This window comes from Xiphophorus hellerii, chromosome 16, assembly GCF_003331165.1.
Source record: "Xiphophorus hellerii strain 12219 chromosome 16, Xiphophorus_hellerii-4.1, whole genome shotgun sequence".
NCBI lineage: Eukaryota > Metazoa > Chordata > Actinopteri > Cyprinodontiformes > Poeciliidae > Xiphophorus > Xiphophorus hellerii.
The window spans coordinates 23,424,538-23,446,539 of NC_045687.1; the positions used below are offsets into that span (position 1 = coordinate 23,424,538).

The window sequence follows — 22,002 nt, forward strand, 5'->3', positions numbered from 1 at the left end:
AGGTTTGGGGGAAATTACTTTTCACATAGGGTCAGGTTACTTCACCAGGTTGGCCACTAGTAACCTTCTTTAACCTCCCATGGTCTTAGCTTGAGCTCAGATGACAGACATCTGACAACTGGCCAACTGGTTTTGGCCATTTGGCCAAAACCAAAAAAGCCCCAAAAGTCTCCTAAAAGCACACGCGGGCTCAGTGCGACCCCACCGGACCGCGTACAGGGTAAAAACCCCGCGGGAAGCTTAAATCATAGCGATTATTCAACAAAACAAAACCCAAACTCCAACTTACATTTCCATTGTTGTTTATTGAACAGCATTTCTCACAGGCAATAATAATCATAGTCATAATAGTGCACTTTTCCTTTTGAGTAATTGTACTACAGACATTTCTCTTTGTCGTCATCATCATCATTAATTGCGTTAGCTCCTCTCTCGACCCCCCGTCACACCTGCTCCTCCTTTGACTCCCCTTTGTTCATGAATTCTTTTAGAGTGAAAAAGTCTTTTTTTTGTTTTTGTCTACTGCGTGAATTGGCTTGGGGGGTGGGGGGCTGTGAAACGGAAGCAAGGGTGGAGGGAATTTGAAGTCGGAAAGAGGGTGGAAGGGCTGCAGATATTGTAGTTGTATTTTTTTATGACTGCAGAAGAAGAATGAGTAATAATGATGAGAAGAAGAGCTGTATGGTGACTACAGAGTCATTAAAACATAGTGAATGCTACATAGCTATGAATGGCATACAATGGAGATAGAGACAGGCACACAGTGTATACAAACGTATACAGCATCTGCATCAAAGTATATAGTATAGAAAATGTATACGAGAAGGGTGATTATATAAGAGGGTGTGTTATGTGCATTTGGGAGGAAGGTGGGGATTGAAATACAAAGAGACGGGATGGGAAGATGTACAAGATATAAGGTAAGTAAGTTCTGTCACTGATTAACTAACTTCTATAGCTTTAGTTGGGTTTGTTTTTTCCTCTGACTTACATTCTAAGTTGGTGTTTTAAAATAGGTACGGAAATCTGTAACTTGAGACCTGTTTGACCTCTACCCTTTGGACACGGGCTTGTGCTCCAGGGTCACCACAGGTGTCAAATGTGCATGCATTCACCAGAGGACTAAAACGCTCGTCCACCATACATCTAACATCGCTACCAAGCGCCAGCTTACTGCAAGAACTTACAGTTCCTCCCCAAAGCTGTTTTAAAACTAAATAGCTTCACCTGAGTCTATGGTGCATCCATCGTAGCAGACATTCTGAAAGGGTTTAGTTTGCCTTTAGGTTTGAAGCTATTGAAACCAGCTCTGTTGAAGAACAAGGTTGACAAAAGTCAGGAGAGAACGGGTTAAATTTAAGAGATTTTGATGACTAAGCAAAAAGTACATGAAAACATGAATGTGACAACTCTGCCCTTACCATGTCAGCTTTGAAATTAATAAAAAATGGTTGTTTAGCATGATAACATGCTAACATGTCAATTAGCTCTAAATGCAGAGCACAGCCAGCTATTTGTGAAAATGAATTTGAGGCCCTGTACACGTGTATTTTTTCGTTTTTTACTTAAAAATAAAAAGTAACGTTAAAGTGCGTTCACGCCACAGAAAATAATGTAGTAGGTATGCCAGGCCCATTGGTGGCACTGTAACACTGCCAGCTTACGGCACAAGAAACAGAACGTGGCATGTTTGTCATTTGTGAGACTGAGGCGCATGCGGGGTAAAGAGAGCTGGAGTCATGACATCATAGTTAATTCCATGTGGTTCGCATGGCCACAGAGTCATGAAATCCATCCACCCCAGAACCCGGTTTCAAAATTAATCTTTTCTGGTTTCCATAATTGCTGAATTTGTATGACGGCGTATCAGGTGTATTGTAGATGGAAAAAAAAGAGGATGAAAAAAACTAGTTTAGTTCAGTTTTTTCATGCATATTTTTGACTTTTGAAACGCAGAAATGTTTTTTCTAGAACCTTTTCAGGTTCAGAAATTTCCTTGTGTTTTCTAGGACATTTTTGATATTATTTTTAAATTTCTGATGTTTTTTGGCAGAAATTTACTACTCCTTTTTAAAAAAAAAAATTATACCTACAACGGCCATAATGCACTGCTGTAAATTCGTGTGGAGGCACTGCCTAAACGACCAAAAACTTTAGCGAACCCACCTAAAAACGTCTCCGGGTGGACGGCACCGAACAGCTGTTCTACAGAACCGATATTTTTTAACTGGAGGCGAAACCTTGTGAAAGAGAATGAACGCCTGTATCTGTGGACCTCCTGCATAGTCGTGAAAATGCTCTTCTTTCTGTATGACCTACGTCAGATCCTGTTGTAGTTACCAAGCTGTTGTACTGGATCAAAACTTTTTTTTTTTACCTTGGAAACAAGACCAGAGAAAATAAAATAAATGGCTTCATCTGTGGACAACATGCATAGCTGTGAATATGTTATTCTTTATGCCATGAGAGCTGTAGCACCTAATGAATAATCTGCGTTGGGGCTTGTTCCACAGTGAACAAAATGTCTAAAATGTCCTACATGTATGTGTTTTGTTCCCCTAGGCAGAAAGACAAAGAAATTCTTTAAAGTAGTCATACAACATTCTAGTAACCTATTATCTTCATTTTGTCTGAGGCGGTGATAAAGATCAAACACAGAAAACTAGAATGAAGGCTCGGATAATTATCTACCTATCACTAAAGTTCCTTTAAGACACACAAATAAGTCCTCCTAAAATGTCAGAGTGTAGATGAACTTTTGGTTTAGCTTCGTAAAAGGTGAACATCTATGGTGACACACATAGACAACAACAAATAAATTCCAAACTTAACAGAAGATGCAAAAATGTACATCAGAGCTTAAAGCATATTTTGGCATAAAATATCTGTGTCAAAAGTAAGTTATTCTTCAGTGACAGACGTTGGTTTACTCTTAAAATTCCTGCACGGAAAAAAAAAACCTACTTTCAAACAATACATAGCAAATAAAAAAATAAATAAAAGTACAAACTTCAATAAATACACGGATCAAAATCTGGTGCAGTAATTTTAAGAACTTCTTTTTTTTTGACATTCAAATAATTAGTTCCAGGCTCATCAAATACAGCAATGAAAAACAACTACATACACAGAGACCGGTGCAAAAAAAGGGAGGAGATGGTAATAAAAATAAAAAATAAATAAAGATACCAGGGACATTTCATTCTTCAGTTTGGCTTCATTTTTCCTACCCAGGCAGCATGAGTGTAGAGTTTTTATGATGACAGACACACCTGAGTATGCTGGACCTTTCACCTCAGCTTTCTTGTAAACAGTACATTCCTGACCTTCATTCTTTTTCAGTGAGACGTAAAACATTTAGACTTTGGGAATAGGAATGGTTTCAAACAACTGTGTTGCAATTTTAATCACTTTTTGAATTTTGTTATTCATATTTCGACTTCATGACTCTCAAATGAGCCTCTTTGACTCATTATTTACTGACTCAAGAAGCCAGTAATGGACAATTATTTATTTATTAATGTTTAAGATAAGTTTTAGCTTCGGCTAATGTGGCTTTTAGCCGTTTAAGCTAGCCCAGAATTGTGTTTTCCCCTTTATTGGAGGCTAGTTATCTTAATGTAAGCAAATATGTGAAGAACATTGATCGCAGTGGACCTTTGGTTAAACTTATGTTAAAAACACAAAAATGTCAGACGGGTTTCACATGATGTCGCCATCAATTCAATGACACTGCAATGTAGCAAAAGCCGGTAAATTAGCTGCTTTAGCCTTGCAAAGACGGGACGTCCACAGACATCTTATAAATAGTAATTTCAGGTCCGTTAGGTATTTTTGTAAACAAAGTGGACATACGTCAAGTCCAAATTGACCAAAACATGAGACTTGGTTAGCAAACATTCCATCCTTACAACACTAAAGATGCTTTTCAGTCTTTTCTTTGCATTGTAATATTGAAAGAAAAAGTCATTTTATTTGAGTCTAAATATGAGGAAACAAAGCAGTTTTTTGTGAAGTACCAAACCTTGTCACATTTTATGTTGCTTTTCTTGTGCTTTGTTTGGACTAGTGAAGGTGCATTGGGCTCAAGGATGTGGTATTTACATTGTTCTGCTGTATCACGATGGGGTACGTTTCTTTTGTAATTATTACTTTTTGCATATATGTATGATCCAACTGAGCTCTGGGGTACATTTGGACCAACATTCAAATATTTATCTAATCAGAAAGGCCAAACCTAAAGTTTCCTTCCTGTTTTATGACTGTCAGTGGAGTAAATTTTCACCAGAGAGGACATTCTAGAGTGAGATTGAGTAATGTTGGTATTTGACTGATGTTGCAACGTCCTTACCACTACTGCATTGATTCTGTAGATAAAATTTCAGCATTTCTTTTTTCATTTTGACACTAATGAGAAAATCTACTCTAGTGGATTGGCGGAGGTTGTGAGATTTACGACTCCTGATGTCAGAGGGTTAACTGGAGAAGGAAAACGTATAAAGAAATTTAGGAATGGATACGATGTGTGGTTGTTTTCAAACGGAAACAAGAAACCCGCAAGGTGTGGAAGAAAATCTATTATTATCTTTACAGAGAGTACAGTCCAGTCCTTGGACCTGGCAATCGTAAACTTATTTGATGACATCAGACCTCCTTTTTCTGAGGCAAAATCAAGAAATGCAGAGGAACAGTGGAATGTACTCCAAACTATTAACAAGCTGACATACCTGTTAATAGGTGCCAGATGTTGGCTGATGTAATTCAACGCAGATGTGAGGCAATTTTCAGATTTAATAGTTATACACGTAAATATTTGGTAAGTCCTTTACAGAAAAGCTGACTCTTCCAGCATTTTCTTTCAGTTATTTTTTTTTAATCCCCCATTTTTCTCACCCTGTTGTGTAAACAAACGTCATACATTTTTCTCCCAGTTTGGCATGGAATGGGCAGTATTCGCAATTCTTTTGCATGTGCAGAAATAGAAGCTACAATCAGATTTTCCTCGCTCTCTCAAAGATACTGCTGTTATTTGGAACACGGCTTTATGCTTTACTGTTCTGCCAGGAACAATTTCAAATATAAAAAGAAGCAAATTATGTAGAGACAAGAGGGGCCAACGAGCATCTAGGCAAAAGGAAAGTGGATTTGGTTTAAACAGAATACGAGCAGCAAGCAGCAACTGAGATAACTGAAATATATCACTGTCATTATGAGTCAGATGTACAACTTTCTTTGTTTGGTCAGATTCAGAGAAGAGAATCTCTGAATCTTTTCCACTAATAGGAAGAAAAAGATTGTGGTTTGTGTTCAAGATAAGCCATTTCTGAAAGTGTGCTAATGCTAAGCTAATGCTAACCGGGGTGGGGTAAAACTTGACGACTTGTTGAATTGTCTAAAAGTTTACAGGTCTATCAATTATGCACTTGGTACTTCCTGTATGATGAGAAAGGGATTTTAAAATTAGCGTACCGCACCAGGGTCTGGTTGAACGACCAAATATGAAGTGGAACCAGCTCATATTAGCGCTAGCATGTGTTTTAGATTAGAAGTGGTTCTAAGGCTCAGAGAGACCAACTTAAAAAAGAAACAACTAAAATTTCTAAAACAGCAAATGCATCGGGAGAAACTAGTAAATAAAAAAACAACAAAATGTTCCATTTATATGGATTACGTATGGTGTAAAAGAAATGCTCTAAAAGTCATTCACATAAAAACTGCTTTTCATTTCTAAATAAGCCAAAGAGAAGGTTTTTGGCTTCTTGGTTTGTTATTTTTTGTGTGTCCACTGCATTTAAATTAACGGGCAGCTCCTTCTATGTTTAGCCTCTTAATCTTTTCCTCCAGCATGCTTTTAGACTAGTAGGGGACCCTCCTCGCAGCGTGACTAGTTTCCTTGAAATGTGGCTGAATTCTCACCGTTGTCCACATTTGTCTTCTCTTGTAAAGGCAATATGGTATCATAGCTTCATATCGTTGTATGTCAGCAATAACTGTGGAGTTGGGGTGGGGCTCCATATGTTCGAGGAAAAGTTATGTCACTCCGACGCACGGTGTCCACGTTACCGTGAATCTGTTCTCTGGCGATATTTGCTCCTCTGCTCTATTCCCGTTTGATTGTGAAAACGTGCCGTTAGGGTTTGCTGAGCCTTTAGGAACACAAACCACTTCAAACAATCACAAAGCTCATCTGATTCTTGGCCGGCTTTCCTTCGGCTTGGAGAAAACTCATTTGTTCGCCCGTAGAAAGGTGAGGGGAGGAAGTGCTGTGGACGATAAATCTGGATGGGCAGGAAGTGATGAAAGGGAATGCTTCGTCGCACTCAAGTCGTTGGCCGGTGTCACAGTGAACCAACCTGACCGATTGACCTGGAGGTTTCCTGCAAAGTCTGAAGCAACTGTTGATTGTGATAGTTTGTTGGAAATGTCCTGTGCTTTGTCGATCTGCTGTGGGAGGTGAACGACTCATTTTCCTGGTTGTGAGCTTTCTCTGTTCTACATTCCCACTCCCTTCTGTACGCCTTCCTACTACAGACAGACACTTTGGGGGAATTCGCTGGATCTCTAGACGATTTTTGACTAAAGTCCTTCTCGCCTCCCGTTCCTTTAAATGGGATTAAAGGTCAGAAGCCCGGAAGGAAGTAAGGAAAAGGCTAAGGGAAGAAAGCAGGAAGGACTGAGTGGAGGAAGAGAGGCAAGCCAGGCGGTCAACCCTCTCTTCTCGTTTGCAACATTCTTTTCACGGGTGAGACTGCGTCCCGTTGGACGATGAAAGGAGTCTGGTCTTGTCTCTCCCCGACTCTCGCCGTTGTAAGGCCGTCCCGCCGCTGTTGCTGCTGCTGCTGCCGCCGCTCACCCCGTCCACTGTGGGCTCCCTCTCCACTCGATCTGATCCGCTTTCGAAATTCCGGGAGTTCTGATGGGAAGGAGCGCTGGGCGGACGGGAGAGCTGACCGTTCTTCTCATCTGAGAGGCAAGGAACACAATTCCAGAGAGGAGCTGTTATTCAAATCGCTTTTGAAGTTTATTTGTATTCAATCCCCTTCACTCTAGATATCTTGCCTTTATGGAAGAGTTGCTCCTATTGACGGTACTCAACATGGCCAAATGCCATAACAGGTTCAGGGCGTATGAATACTTTTACGAGGCTTTGTATATGAATGTTTGGAACTCACCTGCCAGAGCCTGAACAGATGGCTGATCGTGAGTGCTGAGAAGCTGAGCTTGAATAGTTTCTATGACTCTTTTAAACCTGCGACTGGGACCTAAAGGGGAAAGAAGAATCAAGAGTCGGTTATGAGGCAGTTTTCCCCAACATCTCCACACTTTACTGTCCTTACTCATAATGTGACGTCAGCAACTTTACCTCAAATCTGGAACAAACTTCCAGAAAACTGCAAAACAGCTGAAACACCGAGTTCCTTTAAATCAAGACTAAAACCCCACCTGCTTAGAGTTTCTTTTGGACCATAACAAATGGAACATTGACCAACACATTGGATGAGTAATGATGATTTCAACAAAGGCCCTTCACAAAATGCATATTTTTATATTTTCATGATGTAAAGCACTTTGAACTGCCTTGGTGCTGAAACATGTTCTACAAAAATCCTTGATTGATTTACAAGGAAGCCAATTGTAAAACCAAATGAAAGTCTCATTTAAGCATTTCAAAAGCCGGGTAATAACTAGCTTTACAAAGTACTGACAGTACACTCTAGTATGTAGGAGTCTTTACTGGAAATGACTTGCACTGTAAACTTAAACATTTCTTTTACTCCGGCTTTTAATTGTTCAGAATTTGGAAGCGTGCCCAAAAAAGACTGAATGGCTTCCTTCACTTCCTCCGCTGCCATCGCTAGACTGCAATTCTAAAACAGAGCAGAAAATCAACGTCATTTTTCACAACTTCTTCTGTTCACTGAAATTCTACTGCAGGAATCCAGCTCAGTGGGAGAAATCCCAGACAGAGCAGTGAAGGGGGAATTCTCAAGAAATCTCCTGTTACAGCCTCCTAATACACTAAGATCCATAAAGCTTCTTGAATGGCATAATATTTGTGGTTTTTTCTGTTTACTCCAGTTTGTCACCATTTCTTCCTTACTGCTGTGATGAAAGTAAATACCAACAGCTTTTTGCATATTTTAAAGCACGACAGAAACACTAAAAATCTAGTGAAAGTGTCTGCAAGAGCCAACAGATCCATTAGATCCAGGATATTAGCAGCGGCCACTGCATCACCAGCTTGGAATATGGACGGTCTGATAAGCTCTGCCTGTTTACAAATGATAACAGGGAGGGGTGATCCTCTTTCATGATAAATAAAAAAAGGCTTTTATGTCACCCAGCTCTGTGAAAAATATACTCCAAAAGTAGAAAGTGCCATATAAGTTTGAAGATTCATTACATCTTTAACTTTTTACATTAATAATACGGGCAAAGGGCACCAAAGCAAAGAAGGCGTGTATACTATGTTCATCAACCCTTTTTCAAACAAAAAAAAGAGAAAAAAAACATTTACAGTCACTTATCCTTTTAGACAAACTGCCTTGTTTTGGTAGATTTGACATGATCCGTCATATAAAATCAGATTAAAATATTGTAAAATCTGTTTAAAAAAGTTTAAGTTTAGTTGTATGAATTCTTTTGTAAGGCAATGTATTACCCCAGAGTCTCTTGGTAAATGTGGATTACATTCCATAAACAATATTGTTAAAAACAGATTGTTGGAGTCACTCCTCCCGTTCCACTAGAGGGCTCTGTAGTTTATTTACACTGGTTCAAGAGACCTGATCAAAAACCGGAAGTGAGTTGGTAGCGAACTGGAAGTTGTTTTATAACATTGTCAGCTGAAATAAGCGATATAAATTAACCTTAAAACTACTTATTACTTACTTAAGATTTTGGCAAATTAGTTTTAAACTAATGGAAATGCTAGTGGGTCCATGGGTTATTTTGTACATTAGCAGCTAGTTAGCATAATGCTAGCTCTAGTTTATTGCACAGTAGGGCTTAATGCTGATGTTTGGATAGTTTGACAACTATGTGTTTTATAATTTGTTAGTTAAATCAAGCACAACTGGTGACGATATGCTCATATGATTTACGTCAAGGATCGAAATCTGTGATTTAAGTTAGTTAGATTTGAATATCATACAATACTACGCACAGTTTCCTGTTTACTTTTTTTACAAATTAGCCGGCATCACGTACAACTTTAACAGATACTTACTACTTTTACTTCAAAAGAAAGATTCTGAAAACAGGAGTTTTTCAGGCTAAAACTTTCAAAAGCACAATTTATTTTGACTTGTCCCATTAGCTGTTCACTAGTAGATGAAGTGGCCGGGTCATATGTTGATACCAGATGTGGACAGGGCCTCTATCATTCAACCGCTCACCTGCTAATAGCGTGAAGGTGACACTGTAGATGCCCATCTCTCTTCGTCCTTCCCTCTCCGCTCGTTCCCTCTCTCGTTCTCTCTCTCCCTCAGAGAAAGCGATGTCCACCTGCAAAAACGGGAGCAAAAAAACTGGACTTTAAACTCTGCTTTTCGAACCTTTTGAAACCCTGTTTGGCCTATTTTCTGTTGATGTTGGCTGGATAAAAAAAAAAGTCAAGGCAAAAAAAAAAAAGGAAATATGACCTGGAACTTGACAGGTTTCTGGAAGACAGAGGGGCCGCCCGAGGACTTGTATTCTGCCCGGAAACTATTCTGAGACACCACACTGTGGCTGAGGGAGGGGATCTGTGGAGACGACAGAGGAGATGGAGTCTGTTAAGACTGAAAAGACAAAGGAGACGATAACGATGTGTGAAGCCGGTTGAAGGCTGATGGCACTCACTGAGAGGAAGGCGTGGACGATGTCAGCCTTGATGGAGCTGAGCGGCTTGTCTCTGATCAGAACAAAGATCTGCTCCTCCTTCTCCAGACTGATGAAGTTACCAAACCACGATCGCTTAGCCAGCCTAGAAACAAAAAAAAAATTACAACAATTTTCAACCAATTTAAAATCACTTTTACTGTGCGTCAGACGTTAGACGGGCGGTCGCCCAAGGCTTCAATTTTTTGTGTTCAATGAGTTTTTTCTCATTTTTCTCTTTTTTATGAAGGCATGTTTTGGATTGTATTTTATATAAACCATGTCAGGTGAATTTCACAATATTTTGAAATAGAGATGAAAAATGTCTGTCAACTGCCTTCCGAGAAATGTTCATCTCCCTTCAGTGCTCCTTCTAGGATTTCTCCCATTGTCTTGGATTTCTCCAGTTGATTTTTAAACTGGGTCGATCAGTGGACAGAAGGAGAAGTTGTGAATGATTTTGATTTTCTGCGCTGTTTTAGAATCGTATTCTGCCTGTAGTTTTAGCAATGGCAATGGAGGAAGTGAACAAAGTGGTTCAGTTCACACTAGTCACATTTCCAAATACTGTATTAACATTAACAGCCGCCTCGTTGGGCTCGGCACTTCTCTCTTTGCAGTGGAGGATGGTTGTTTACAGCACAGGCAATTTCAGGTAAGCTTTATAGCATCGAGCTGGTGCATTAAACGTGAGCGACTGGATAAAATTTAAAATGTCAACAGAGCCCACGCCTCCAGGAAGTAATCTTTCTTCAATAGCCGTGAGCCCAGACCATTAGAACGGAGTGCGTAGTACAAGGAGCTGTTTTTTTACCAGGCTACCGCACACATGAAAATAAATAAAAAGGGTGTGTGTACTTACTCTGGACTGGACTCTGGAGTCAGACTGGACATGTCCTCTGATGTCGGGACTAAAACAAACACAGACAGAGAGATGGGATGAAAGATGGGAAAGATAAGTCCAGTGATTCTTGATGACAGACTCTAATTTAATTGTTCTAATTACAGCTCATCACAGCAGCAGGATTACTCAACACAGCTGAAGGCTGAAGCACACGCTCCTTTGGTAGGAAGAGATGCTACCAGAGACTCTTTCCATCGTTCTGCTGTTACGAAGCTCATTGTGATGGAATTTAAAGTGGCGTCAGCCCTCAGGTGAAGCACTAATTTAAAGAATACTACAAGTTCTTTTTCTTTTTCCCCCCAGTCAAAGTCAAAGTCTACTTTATTGTCATCATATGTCCTAGACGTACAAGGAATCAACATGACGTTTCTGGCCATTCCTCCAGTGAAACTAAAAATGTAAAGACATCATATACCAATAAATAAGAATAAATAGTAATAGAAAATAACACAACAATAAGACTTTGAACTATTCTGTTGTGTATTTTTCTTTTCCCCAAAAGACAAAGCAACATTACAATAATAAAATAGCCTCCAAAAATTCCAAAGTAAATAAGAGTATGACAATAAAAAAACAAAAAAAAAACCCATCTTCTTTAAATCTCTGCTCACCTTGCAGTTTGCGCCGATGGAACCGTGGCGAGCCCAGCAGATTGTTTTTGAAGGAGTTGAGCCTCGTCCTCCAGTGGGTGGAGCTCGAGGCGGCCAAGTTGCCGCTACCTCCAGGACTGGAGGGCGGGGTCAGCGAGGCTCCGCCCGCCCCGTCCACTCTGGAGGAAGAGGACGAGGAGGAGGAGGAGGGAGGAGTGGTGGAGGAAGGGTGATGGATTTGGTGCACGGGCGTGCCGAGCGGGGTGGGCAGGGGCGAGCCCTGCGGCGTGACCTGCGACACAGGGGAAGGGGTGGCAGAGGAGTTAGAGGACGAGTGGACGTTCTTGGACCTGAAGACGGATGGAGAGGGGAAGTTGAAGAACCGCGGGATTGGGGAGAGGACGGGGGAGGGAGAGGGGGAAGGAGAGCGTGGAGTCTGGAGAGGGAGTGACTTCATGGAGTGGAGCTGGGGTCGGTCAGCGGGACCCTTCGAGGGCAAGGTCTGGGTTTTTGGGTCGGGCATCGGGCGGGCGGGTCGAGGAGTGGTGCCACTTCCTGCTTTGGGGTCTTTGGAGGAGGAAGTGGAGGTGGAGGTGGCCTCTGATTGGCTAAAGGTGAAGACCGGGCTCTGATGGGCAGACAGAGAAAGATGCAAAAAAAAAAAAAAAACGAGGGAAAGGGATGTGGGCAGATGAGACAGGAAGCAATGGTCATGAAATATGATTCATGGACAGAAAATATCAACAAGATATGTGACAGCGTTTTTTTTTCTTGCCTATTTTGAGAAATGGAGAGCATGATGTGTTTGAAATGAAGATGTGATTGGAAGGCGGAAGAACATGGCTAGCACAAACAGAATGAGCAAGCGTTGCTAAGGCAAAGGTCACATCACAATAAATTAATTCTGGTAAACAAAACTGATAGTTATATGCCAAAGTTGTTGATAATACATAAGGAAGGAAAGACTTGGTTCTTTCAAAGTCAAGTTCTGATGTGCTGCTATGAGCCGCTAGCGTAAATCCAGACAGAAAAGTCTGGGATAAAGTGTTTTGAAGGACTCAAGATGTGGATGGTAGCTGTTAAATTGTCCTGCCACTAATCTCCACACGGCATTGGTTTCAGAAAGGTTTTCATCCAAACCAACCCTCTGAGCGTTCTTTCAAACATGCCGAACCCATAGGGGGCAGTGTAGTGCAAAGCTAAAACCCATGTCAGCCAATCAGATTGCTACAACATAACCACGACTTCCTGTTAGGAATCAAAAATGGCTCCCGCAGGTTGATTTGTGTGTACGGATATACAAGTTGAATTACTTTTAAATACCGTATTCCAATATAAAGTTATTAAAACACGACTGGGAATCGTGTCAAATCAGTATGTGGTTATATTGCCGCATTATTTGTTGTAGACTGTAATACGCGGGACACTACATTTCTCCAAACACAATTATGGCATTTTCTCAAATTTTTTAGAAATAATTGTTTTTAGTGACAGTAAATAAAGTTCTATTTCAAGATAGAACAACAGAGCAGAGTAATGTCAAGTCCTTACCCTGGGACTGCTGAGAGGACTGGAGGACAGACCCGTGGACGCACCGCTGACCGAACGAGACCTTTGGAGGAGTAACGCAAAGAGTCAGTGAGGTCAAGCAATCCAGACGTGCTCTGTTGGCTGGAACGCTTCTGAAACAGTGGCAGTAAATCTGTTTGTACCTCTGACTGTGAGCGTTCGTGTCCAGGGCCCTGCGAGGTGGGGTGGGAGACCCCTGTTCTGTGACGCTGAGGACCTCCAAACTCTTTCTCTCTGGACGACACCGACCGTGACGCGTCAACATCGGGGAATCCACACGCTTCCTGGGTGGGTCTTGGACAACAATACCAACAACACAGAAACAGAATTTGAACTTTCTGCTTAGGTACATCTAATCAAGGTAGAAAGGCACCAAACAAATCATCTAGATTCAGCTGATTTTCAGCTTCAGGAGCTTTAGGTAGTCAGTGGCCGGTCAGACAACATACCTTGTGAAAGCACAACTTCCACACACTAACACACATTGGTGTGGAAGTTGATACTGAAGGAAGACCACTCAAAGTTAGAAAGTGTGTATATTCTGTTTTCAAATTTAAGATGAAGAGATTAACAATTAGCAAAACACTGCTGCTGTTTTGGGGAAAATCTCTAGCCAAAGCTGCTTTAGCCATTCTCAAAATCATTTTCTTTTCACTAGTTTCATTATTGCCACCTACTGGTGCAGCATGTGTATTACAAAATCTTTGTCACGAATTTCCCAGATAGTTGACGTGATTCTGTCAACGTCTTTTGATGAGAATTTTGAAGTACTGCAAGAATTTAGAATTTTGAAATACACAAATTTCTAATGCAGCAAAAAAAAAAACAACAACAAAAAAACGCTCTCTTGAGTTAATTGTTTTTGGAAATTATCAAAAATGGAAATACAACTGAAGAATAAGTTCTGAGGTAGAGAACTTAACTTCAGCAAACTTACAAACTGAGTCTCTCAGTTGTTTGTAGATGTGTGGTCCATGCTAGTTTATTTTGTTTGTTACGGTGATAAATAGCGTCTACATCAGACAAAATTACATTTTACGTTGCCTGGTTGATTCGCTCCAAACTAGTAGATGGAAACACACCCAATATGCATTCTCCCTCCCCCTTTTTTGCAACATTTTAAAAGTTTCACAAGTCATGGGACAGCAGAATAGAGACGTGTCTATTATAGGCACAGATAAAGAAAAAGAAATTTGATTTATAAAAGTATCTGGACATTGGGAACTTCTTTATGAGCAGTAGACTGCAGCAATAGAACTTCATCCTATTGTTTCATTTCTTCACAACATATCAAAAACAGCCGTCTATATCAGAAAGTTAATTTTAGTTTTTCCTCTTCCTTTTTTTTAGTAATTTAATTTCAACTCACTTTCAGTATGTTTTGTCAAACAAGCAAAAGAATGTATTGACCTGGACCCAAACTCAGAAATCAACAGAAAGAATAATCTTTTAAACAAAGTTGCTTTATCCGTTTAGACCTTGTGCAATCTGTTCTGGAACATCCTTCCAGTCTTCTAAAGTGTGACATTTAATCTAAGAGTCTGCATTCTGTCAATTATAAGTTCTTTTGAGTGAAATAAATCTACCAAAGTTGGCTTTGGTAGGACAATGCTGTACAACATTGGAGGAAATGAACCTGTTGCATTTCTAAATCAGAGTTTAGGAAAGCTAACAGGCTCTGACAGTTTTGCACGTTTCCCTCATGAGACCAGAAGGAGACGAAAGACAAACTTCTCTTACCAAGGTCGTTTCTGGGCGGCAGGTCCTCGTCTTCGCAGCTCGGGTATCGTTCTTTTCTATCCAGGAGGAGGTAGTAGATCATTTTCTCCTGGTTCTCCCTGCAGACCAGAGAACAGTGAGACAAAGGCAACAAAGCTGGCAAAAACAAGAAGACACAGGAAAAGGACAGCTCTCCAGTCAGATAAAACATGGACTGGTTGGCAGGCATTTCTATAAAGATTCTACAGTATATCCAACCAATAACTTGAGGTTTCTACTCCATCATGTTACAGTTGTGCTCTCATAGCTGCAGTAGGTAACTTTTATAAAAATGTTTCTTCTTTTTTTTTTTTTTTTACACATTTGTTAAAACTGTCATTATGTTCTGACAGAATATGAGACAGATAATGTGTAAATAAACTGAGATCCTCTGTGTGTTCCTACTGCATGACCAGCCTTAGCATTTCCAACAGGCTCTGCTGTGGGGGAGGAGCTGTAGTGTAGCAGAGCACTAAGCCCCTCCCCCTGACTGTGATTGGTTGTTTCTGACCTGGAGCTAAGTGTTTCTGCAGATGGCAGTAGGACCGCCGGGAGAAGGCAGAGGAATTTGATTTTCACACAGATTATCTGTCTCCTGTTCTACTGTCAGGACATAACAGTTTTAACAAATATGTAAATAAAACGTATCTTAACATATCATATCATATACTGTGACTTTAAATGCTAATGCCATTTTGTAATTATTGCCAACAGAAGGTTCCTATGGTATTCACATCCCATTTCTTGGATTGAGCATAAATTCAAAATTTCCTTGGGAAAAATGTTTAGTAACTTTCAAAAAGTATTCATGGACCCCAAACTTTTTCACTCTTTGATACTTTGCAAACCAGAATGTCCAATTTATGTGATACATCAACACAAAGTAGCAAATCGCTTTGCAAAATATCCCAAGGCCAGTCAGACTGAATCATTTTCAAGACTTGCCACAAAATCTTAACCAGGATTAAGTCTCAACTTTTCCTGAGCTGTTCTGGCATCGCATAATGCGGTTATCTAAAAAATACTCTTCTCAAAACAAGTTTAAAAAAAATAAGAAAACAATGCATTTTCCCATGTTGTGAGTAAAATAAAAATCTGAAAAAAGGACTTTTTTACATCAACATTCGAGAAGTATTGAATTACTAAGCTAGTGATTTTTCTAATTACTTTTTAGACCTTTCTAAACCTTCCAGATCTCTCAGGTCTTCTGGTTCTGGTTCTGCTCTGCATCCCCAGAACCAGAACCAAACGAGGAGAAGCAGCATTCAGCATCTATGCACCACAAATTTGGAACAAACTTCCAGAAAACTGTAAAACAGCTGAAACACTGACTTCCTTTAAATCTTGACTAAAAACCCACCTGTTTAGAATTGTATTTGAAACGTAATCAATTACAAATTTATTGATGGAACCTGACTTAATGTCGTGTTTTGATTGTTGATTCTATGTTGCATTGTGTTTCTGTGTTTGATATGATGTAAAGCTCTTTGAAATGCCTTGCTGCTGAAATGTGCTATACAAATACAATTTGATTGATTGATTGATTTTAAGTTAATCTTGTTTCATTTCAGGTGTACTAAGATATTTGCACCAGAAACTAGACCAGAAAAGTTTCAGTTGGTTGGAGAGACGTCAGTGAAATGTTCACAGGCTGGAAATTGTTTTAGAAAGTAATCCTCCTTTAAACTGTCTCCTTGCAAATCCACGTCACACAGAGATTTTTATTGGTACAAAATACATTGATATAACAGCCGTGAATAACTTTGTGTTGCTCCGTCTCATATGCATATCATAGGTTAGAATGCAAGAAAATCTGAAAAAGTTGTGGAGGTGTGAGGAGAGCTGCAGCTTTTCAAAAGGAAGTGAGTGAAAATCCACAAACAGAGGAAAAAGAGGGACATGGACAGATGGACAGAGAGGGAGACACTAGCAGTGTTGTTACTGTCCACTCAGGCGGGTAATGAAGCACAAAACTGCCCGGCTGCATCGAAACAAATGGGATGATGAGTAAACAGAGAGAGCGACAAAGAAAGAACTGAACCCATGAACGCACAGTCAGGAGGAAACCGACAAAAAGATGACTCGAGTCAAGGCTTTAGAGGATTCTCTCTCGCCTCATAACTCCTGCTGCTGCGCATTGTCAGTGAGTCGGAGCGAAAAAAGAAGCCGAACGGGTCGCATGTACTCACTCCTCACTTGTAAGGTCCTGTGTGAGCTTCACTCGGTCTCTGAAGCAGCCTAAAGAGTACATGCTTTCCAGGACGTCTGGGTCCAGGTCCGACAGGGACAGGATCCTCTTCACACACACCCGGCGAGGCGGCGGCTGCTCCGGGCAAGGCTCGTTCCGGCCGCCCCTGGCAGGAAACACGCACCGGCTTTAGAACAGAGTACCGGCAGACACCTTGGTTAAGGTCGGAGCTGACGGTAAAAGCGAAGAGGAGGAAGGAAAGCTGGAGAGAGGTTACGTACCACCTGTGATCAAAACCCAGAAAATGGTAGAAGCCATTTTAGCCACCACCAGAAGTTCAGGATGATGTCATTGTCAGCTGCTCATCTCTTCACCATTTGAAGCGTCCTATTCTAAATCCACTCTCTTAAGTTCCACTTTATTATCATTACCTGAGTGAGGTTGCTCCCCTCAACCCCCCAAACCTTCTTCAAATCAGACAAAATTGGTGTCGAACGTTTGTGCAGCAAAAATTTTTGTTTGTGCCGAAATCGTTTAAAAGATATTAAGAAATGTTTCCAGAGGTCATGAAAGGTCAACCAGTCCCCGCCTCCACCATCTTCAAATCAGATGAAAGTGGTATCAATCAACTCGACTATGTTTGTGCAGCAAAACTTTTTGCTTGTGTTGCTTTGACTTTGAAGATATTAATGAAAGTTTAAACGCAATTTTGATTTGATAAAAGTGAGGACGGGGACTGGTTGACCTTCTGACCTTTTTTTGGCCCAAAACAAAACTCATTTTCATTTTGGGCCAAATCGAGGTCATAAATGATCTTAAAGGGCCGGTTCTGCCAGAAGGTATTGATAAAACTCATTCACAAACTGTTCAAATATCAATGAACTCTTACAATTAAATAATATAGAACATCTTTTCAGTCCCTCCAGGATTTCACAATTATTTTGTGATTTTTTGCAATAAAAAAAATTGTCTGTGTTGCTAATTTGGAAATATTTGCAATATCTGCACTTGTTTATGATGGTAAATGCAACTTTTATTACTTGCTGTACAGATCATGGACTATAATCTGACATCCATTAGGTTGAGGCAGCTGTTTAATACAGGTAAGAAAGTTCCAATAAATGTCCAAAAACAGGGCAGGGATTTGTTGATTTTCAGTGAATTTTTATAATAATTTGCATGAAACTGGAGGGAGCGATTGGTATAATTTGGCAATAAACAAATAAAAACTGAATTGATTTGATCGATAACATAATATTTAAGCACACTTAGCGTAGAATTTAGAGGGCCACATAAAAAGTTATGGCGGTCCAGATTTGGCCCTGTGGCCTCAAGTTTGACACATGTGACTTGAAACAAGCTCCTTTATCTTGAAAAGTTACTTAAAAGTTAGTTTTGAATTATTTCAAGTGTACCAAGACGTTTGCACAAGAAACTAGACCAAAAGCACTTGGTAAGATTTTGTGTTTTGGCAGTACAGGATTCCAAGTGTTCCCAGTTCCAAGTGCTTACAGTAAGAGCTGGTTTTGACAAACTGTTATATTTTTATGCTTTTATAAACATTGAACCAGAGAAATCTGAAACATAGCACCGCACCTCAAGTCTAGAAAGATAATGTCTTCAAGTATTAGTAAAATAAAAAAGGACGGTGATTGGAAAAAAGGAAAAGGAAAAACACAACAACAGAAAAGTGTTACAATAACAAGACAGAAGACATTGTTAAAGTACTTACAGGTACCAGTTGTGTTTTTGTATTGCTTCAAGCTGGAAGAAGAGAGAATGAACAATATTAGAATGTGGATAAAACTGTTTCATTGGCGTAAAACACTTTGAACATTGTTTTTATATATATTTTCACTTTAAAAACTAAGAGTTCTTGCTATTCTCATATTAGTTGCTCTAGTTTAAATTCATGCAGCCGATCTGACTTAAAGAAACCACAAGACTGTTCTAAACAAAAAAATGCTAAATGAACTAAATAATAATATCACAGCCACCAGATTCAGGTTACAATAAACAAACAGAGCAATAAGTTTAAATATCACCTCAACTTAAAACCACAAAGTTGAATCTATTTTATAGGGTTTTAATGTGATAGACCAAGAGATATTAGAAGCTGCACTTATTACGTTACTATGTAACCCTGCTTCACAACGTCCTGCTGTGTTCCTCGGTTTAACTAATATTCTCTAAAAAAAAAAAAGCCACCACAGAACAACTTATTTCATTTACTGACGTCGCAGCAAAGGGGTCTGAAAAGGAAAAGCGTGCAACACATTTCAAATTTTTTTTTTTGCTTGCTATCCGCAGGCCGCTGCTCCATGTTCGCGTGACCTCCAGGAAGGTTTTTCCTGCAGCTGTCCCACATCGTCCCCTCATACATTATACACCCCTGCAGCAGGAACTGCACATGACAGAGAGCGTTGCATCAGCGTCTCCGAGGGCAGACGCAGAGAGAAGCAGGTCTGCTAGCATCCTGCTTCCTGCACGCTTTACGTTCCCTTCGTCAGCAACATCCCCTGGTTGCTGACTGGTACTGTAGGTGGTTCAGTGAGACCCGGCGCAGGCTGAGCTGCTGCGGTTTGGGTGGAGGAGCATGGCAGACAGGCGGAGGAGCGGAGAGACAGGCTGACCTGGTTTCAGGCTCCATTAATCAACAGCTCATCAGACCAACTCACAGCTTTGATTAAATCTGTTGTCGCTAAATGATTAAAATATCTTCTGCTCCATGAACGTAAATTCAGTATTTTTTCTTTTTTCCATCCTTCAGTTTGAAACACGTTTGGTTTTTAAGAGGCTCTCATGTATTTTGCAGCTGCTCTGCCTCTGGAGGTCGCCGCTGCTGCCGTATTTGTGTGTTCGTCGTACTCACTCCTGACTTTGGAAAAGAAGCCCCTCTAAACTGAGAGCAGCGACAGGGAAAGAAGCTACAGATTCCTGTTCACAGACAGCAGCAGGCAAAATGAGACAAATTACCGCTAATAAAAAGGATTTTAAATCCAGAAATGCTAACTTACACTATGCCTACATAAATATCAGGGTAGGAGAGTAGGCGACAAAAGGTTTTTGAAGTCGCCTGCTTACAGACTGCTATATGTAAGCGTATCAACAAAGGTTGAGTGGAAGAAAAAAGTGTGGTTGAAGCAGCAGTAGGCAGGTTTATAGTTCTGCCTTAAAAGTATTGTTTTATAGGTTTGATGTAAGGTTCAAATTAGGAAGGCACCAATCCACTTTTTTCACTTCCGACACCAATACCAGAGGCTTAGTATCGGCCGATGCCGATCCGATACAGAAAAACAGCTGAACATTTTAAAAACAACATTTAAAATGTGTGTGTTTTTTTAAAACACAGACATAAATGTTGTGAATTACACATTTATTTGTAAACTCTGTATCAGTACAACACGCTTAAACACACCAGTAGCTTCAGAGTCTTGATCAAACATGTAAAAAAAACAAAAACACTTTCATTTGTTCAGTTGGTGCAACTAGGAGTAGAACAATCAATATAAAATCAATAATAAACAAACTGAAACGGGCGAAAACAAGAGATTGACTATGTTGGTCAAACGTAGAAATAAACCGGAACAAACCTTCTTTCAGATGGTTCAGAAAGTTCAATTAGGAAATCTAAATAGAATGTAAAATAAATGAAAAAGCATGACATCAGAGCACGAAGCATAGCATTAGACTGAATAGATCCGCCCGTATGGATCAGGCACATTGTCACCGATACCCAATCTAGAGTGTTTTTCAATATGGGTACCGATACAGACATTAATATCGGATCGGCGCATCTCTATTTCAAATCGAATGAGAAACGGAGTTTTGGGGTTTTCTGCACCTATCAAAATCAACCAAACTTCTATCCTGATTTACTGAGATGAACCTTTTTATAGAACTTCTTGTTCCAAACCACCAACATTCTTTAGCTGCCTGACATCAGACCAAAGGCCAGTCCTGTCAGGAAGGACCGTGTTCCTGGCCTTCAGCAGCACCCGAGGTCCCTCCGCTCCGCTCTATCTGTGGACCGACTTGTCTCTTCTTCTTCCTCTCCCGGTAAGGTCTCACGTCAGCTTTCATCTACATCCCATCTTAAAGCAAAGCCCGGGGCTGCATGTTCTCTTTTCTCTCCCTCCACCCTGTAAACGGTTCCTTCATCCTCAACGTGCAGCATAAAGTCAAACACCTTTGTCTTTTCAGGTAACACTTTTGACTTTTCGGCAGAAGGAAAACACACTTATTCATTGCACGCAATCTAAATGGAGTTTAAAAGAAGAAATAATCCAGACTATCCAGATGTTTACTGTGTCCCTACACGCGGCTGTAGCCACTCTTCCATACCACCAACATATTGTCCACCTGCAGCTCCTCCAAAGTTACCATGAACAGTTTTTGCTTTTTACTTTTATGTTACAGATAGTTGCTGCGTTGGTTTGCCTCACATAAAATCCCGATGAATCCACTGCGGTTTGTACTTGTAATGCAACAAAATTTGAAACGCCGTGAGAACACCCGGAACAAGTCGCCAGAGCAGAAACAAAGACAAAAAAGATTAAAACCTCCATTTTCTGAGAAAATTGTGAAAATTATTTTTATTATTTGCTAAATATACTAGTAGAAGTTATGAAGAAACCATCCCATACTATAAAAAGCAATTTGACATGTTCATCAATCAGGCCTGTCGCGATAAATACATTGTCCCAATAAATATTGCGATAAACAAAAAATATTGTTTTGTGACCTTCTGGAGTAATATGCCAATAATGACATAATAATGCAAGTTCACCCTCTCAAAGACCAATAAACTTTAATGTCCACTTAACGCTGGAACTAGAAGAAATTTTAAATATCCAAAATAGAACACAACAACCAAAAACAAGGAATAAAAACCGAAATAAAAACCACACAATCAAAAGTGTAAATGAAATGGGTTGTGATGTAAATTGCAATTCAAAAAATATGAATCGTCAAAATGAAAATCAAATGATTGAGCTTATTTTGATTTAACACGCAATTACTTGATTAATCGCTTATCGCAACAGACCTAACAGCAATATTATCGTTTATCCCAATAATTTCTGAGACAATGTGTCATCCTGCAAAATTTGTTATTGTGACAGGCCTACCTA

The 22,002-nt window shown here is 40.1% G+C and overlaps 1 protein-coding gene across 4 annotated transcripts in view; it reads right to left on the reverse strand.

The window, feature by feature from the left end:
• Positions 1-285: 285 nt before the first annotated feature.
• The window catches only part of LOC116735628 (serine/threonine-protein kinase BRSK2-like), a 36,347-nt gene continuing 14,630 nt past the window's right edge, over positions 286-22,002 (reverse strand). For 2 of the 4 annotated variants that reach the window (XM_032587640.1, XM_032587643.1), the window contains 12 exons: positions 18,603-18,634; positions 16,872-17,036; positions 14,665-14,762; positions 13,068-13,227; positions 12,907-12,967; positions 11,377-11,983; positions 10,724-10,772; positions 9,844-9,967; positions 9,645-9,746; positions 9,399-9,507; positions 7,173-7,262; positions 286-6,963 (listed from right to left, as the gene is read on the reverse strand). In XM_032587640.1, coding sequence (XP_032443531.1) covers positions 6,737-6,963; positions 7,173-7,262; positions 9,399-9,507; positions 9,645-9,746; positions 9,844-9,967; positions 10,724-10,772; positions 11,377-11,983; positions 12,907-12,967; positions 13,068-13,227; positions 14,665-14,762; positions 16,872-17,036; positions 18,603-18,634 — 1,824 coding nt within the window. In that variant the 3' untranslated portion in view covers positions 286-6,736. The remainder of the gene's footprint in view (positions 6,964-7,172; positions 7,263-9,398; positions 9,508-9,644; positions 9,747-9,843; positions 9,968-10,723; positions 10,773-11,376; positions 11,984-12,906; positions 12,968-13,067; positions 13,228-14,664; positions 14,763-16,871; positions 17,037-18,602; positions 18,635-22,002) is intronic. The other 2 variants (XM_032587641.1, XM_032587642.1) reach the window with 2 other exon arrangements.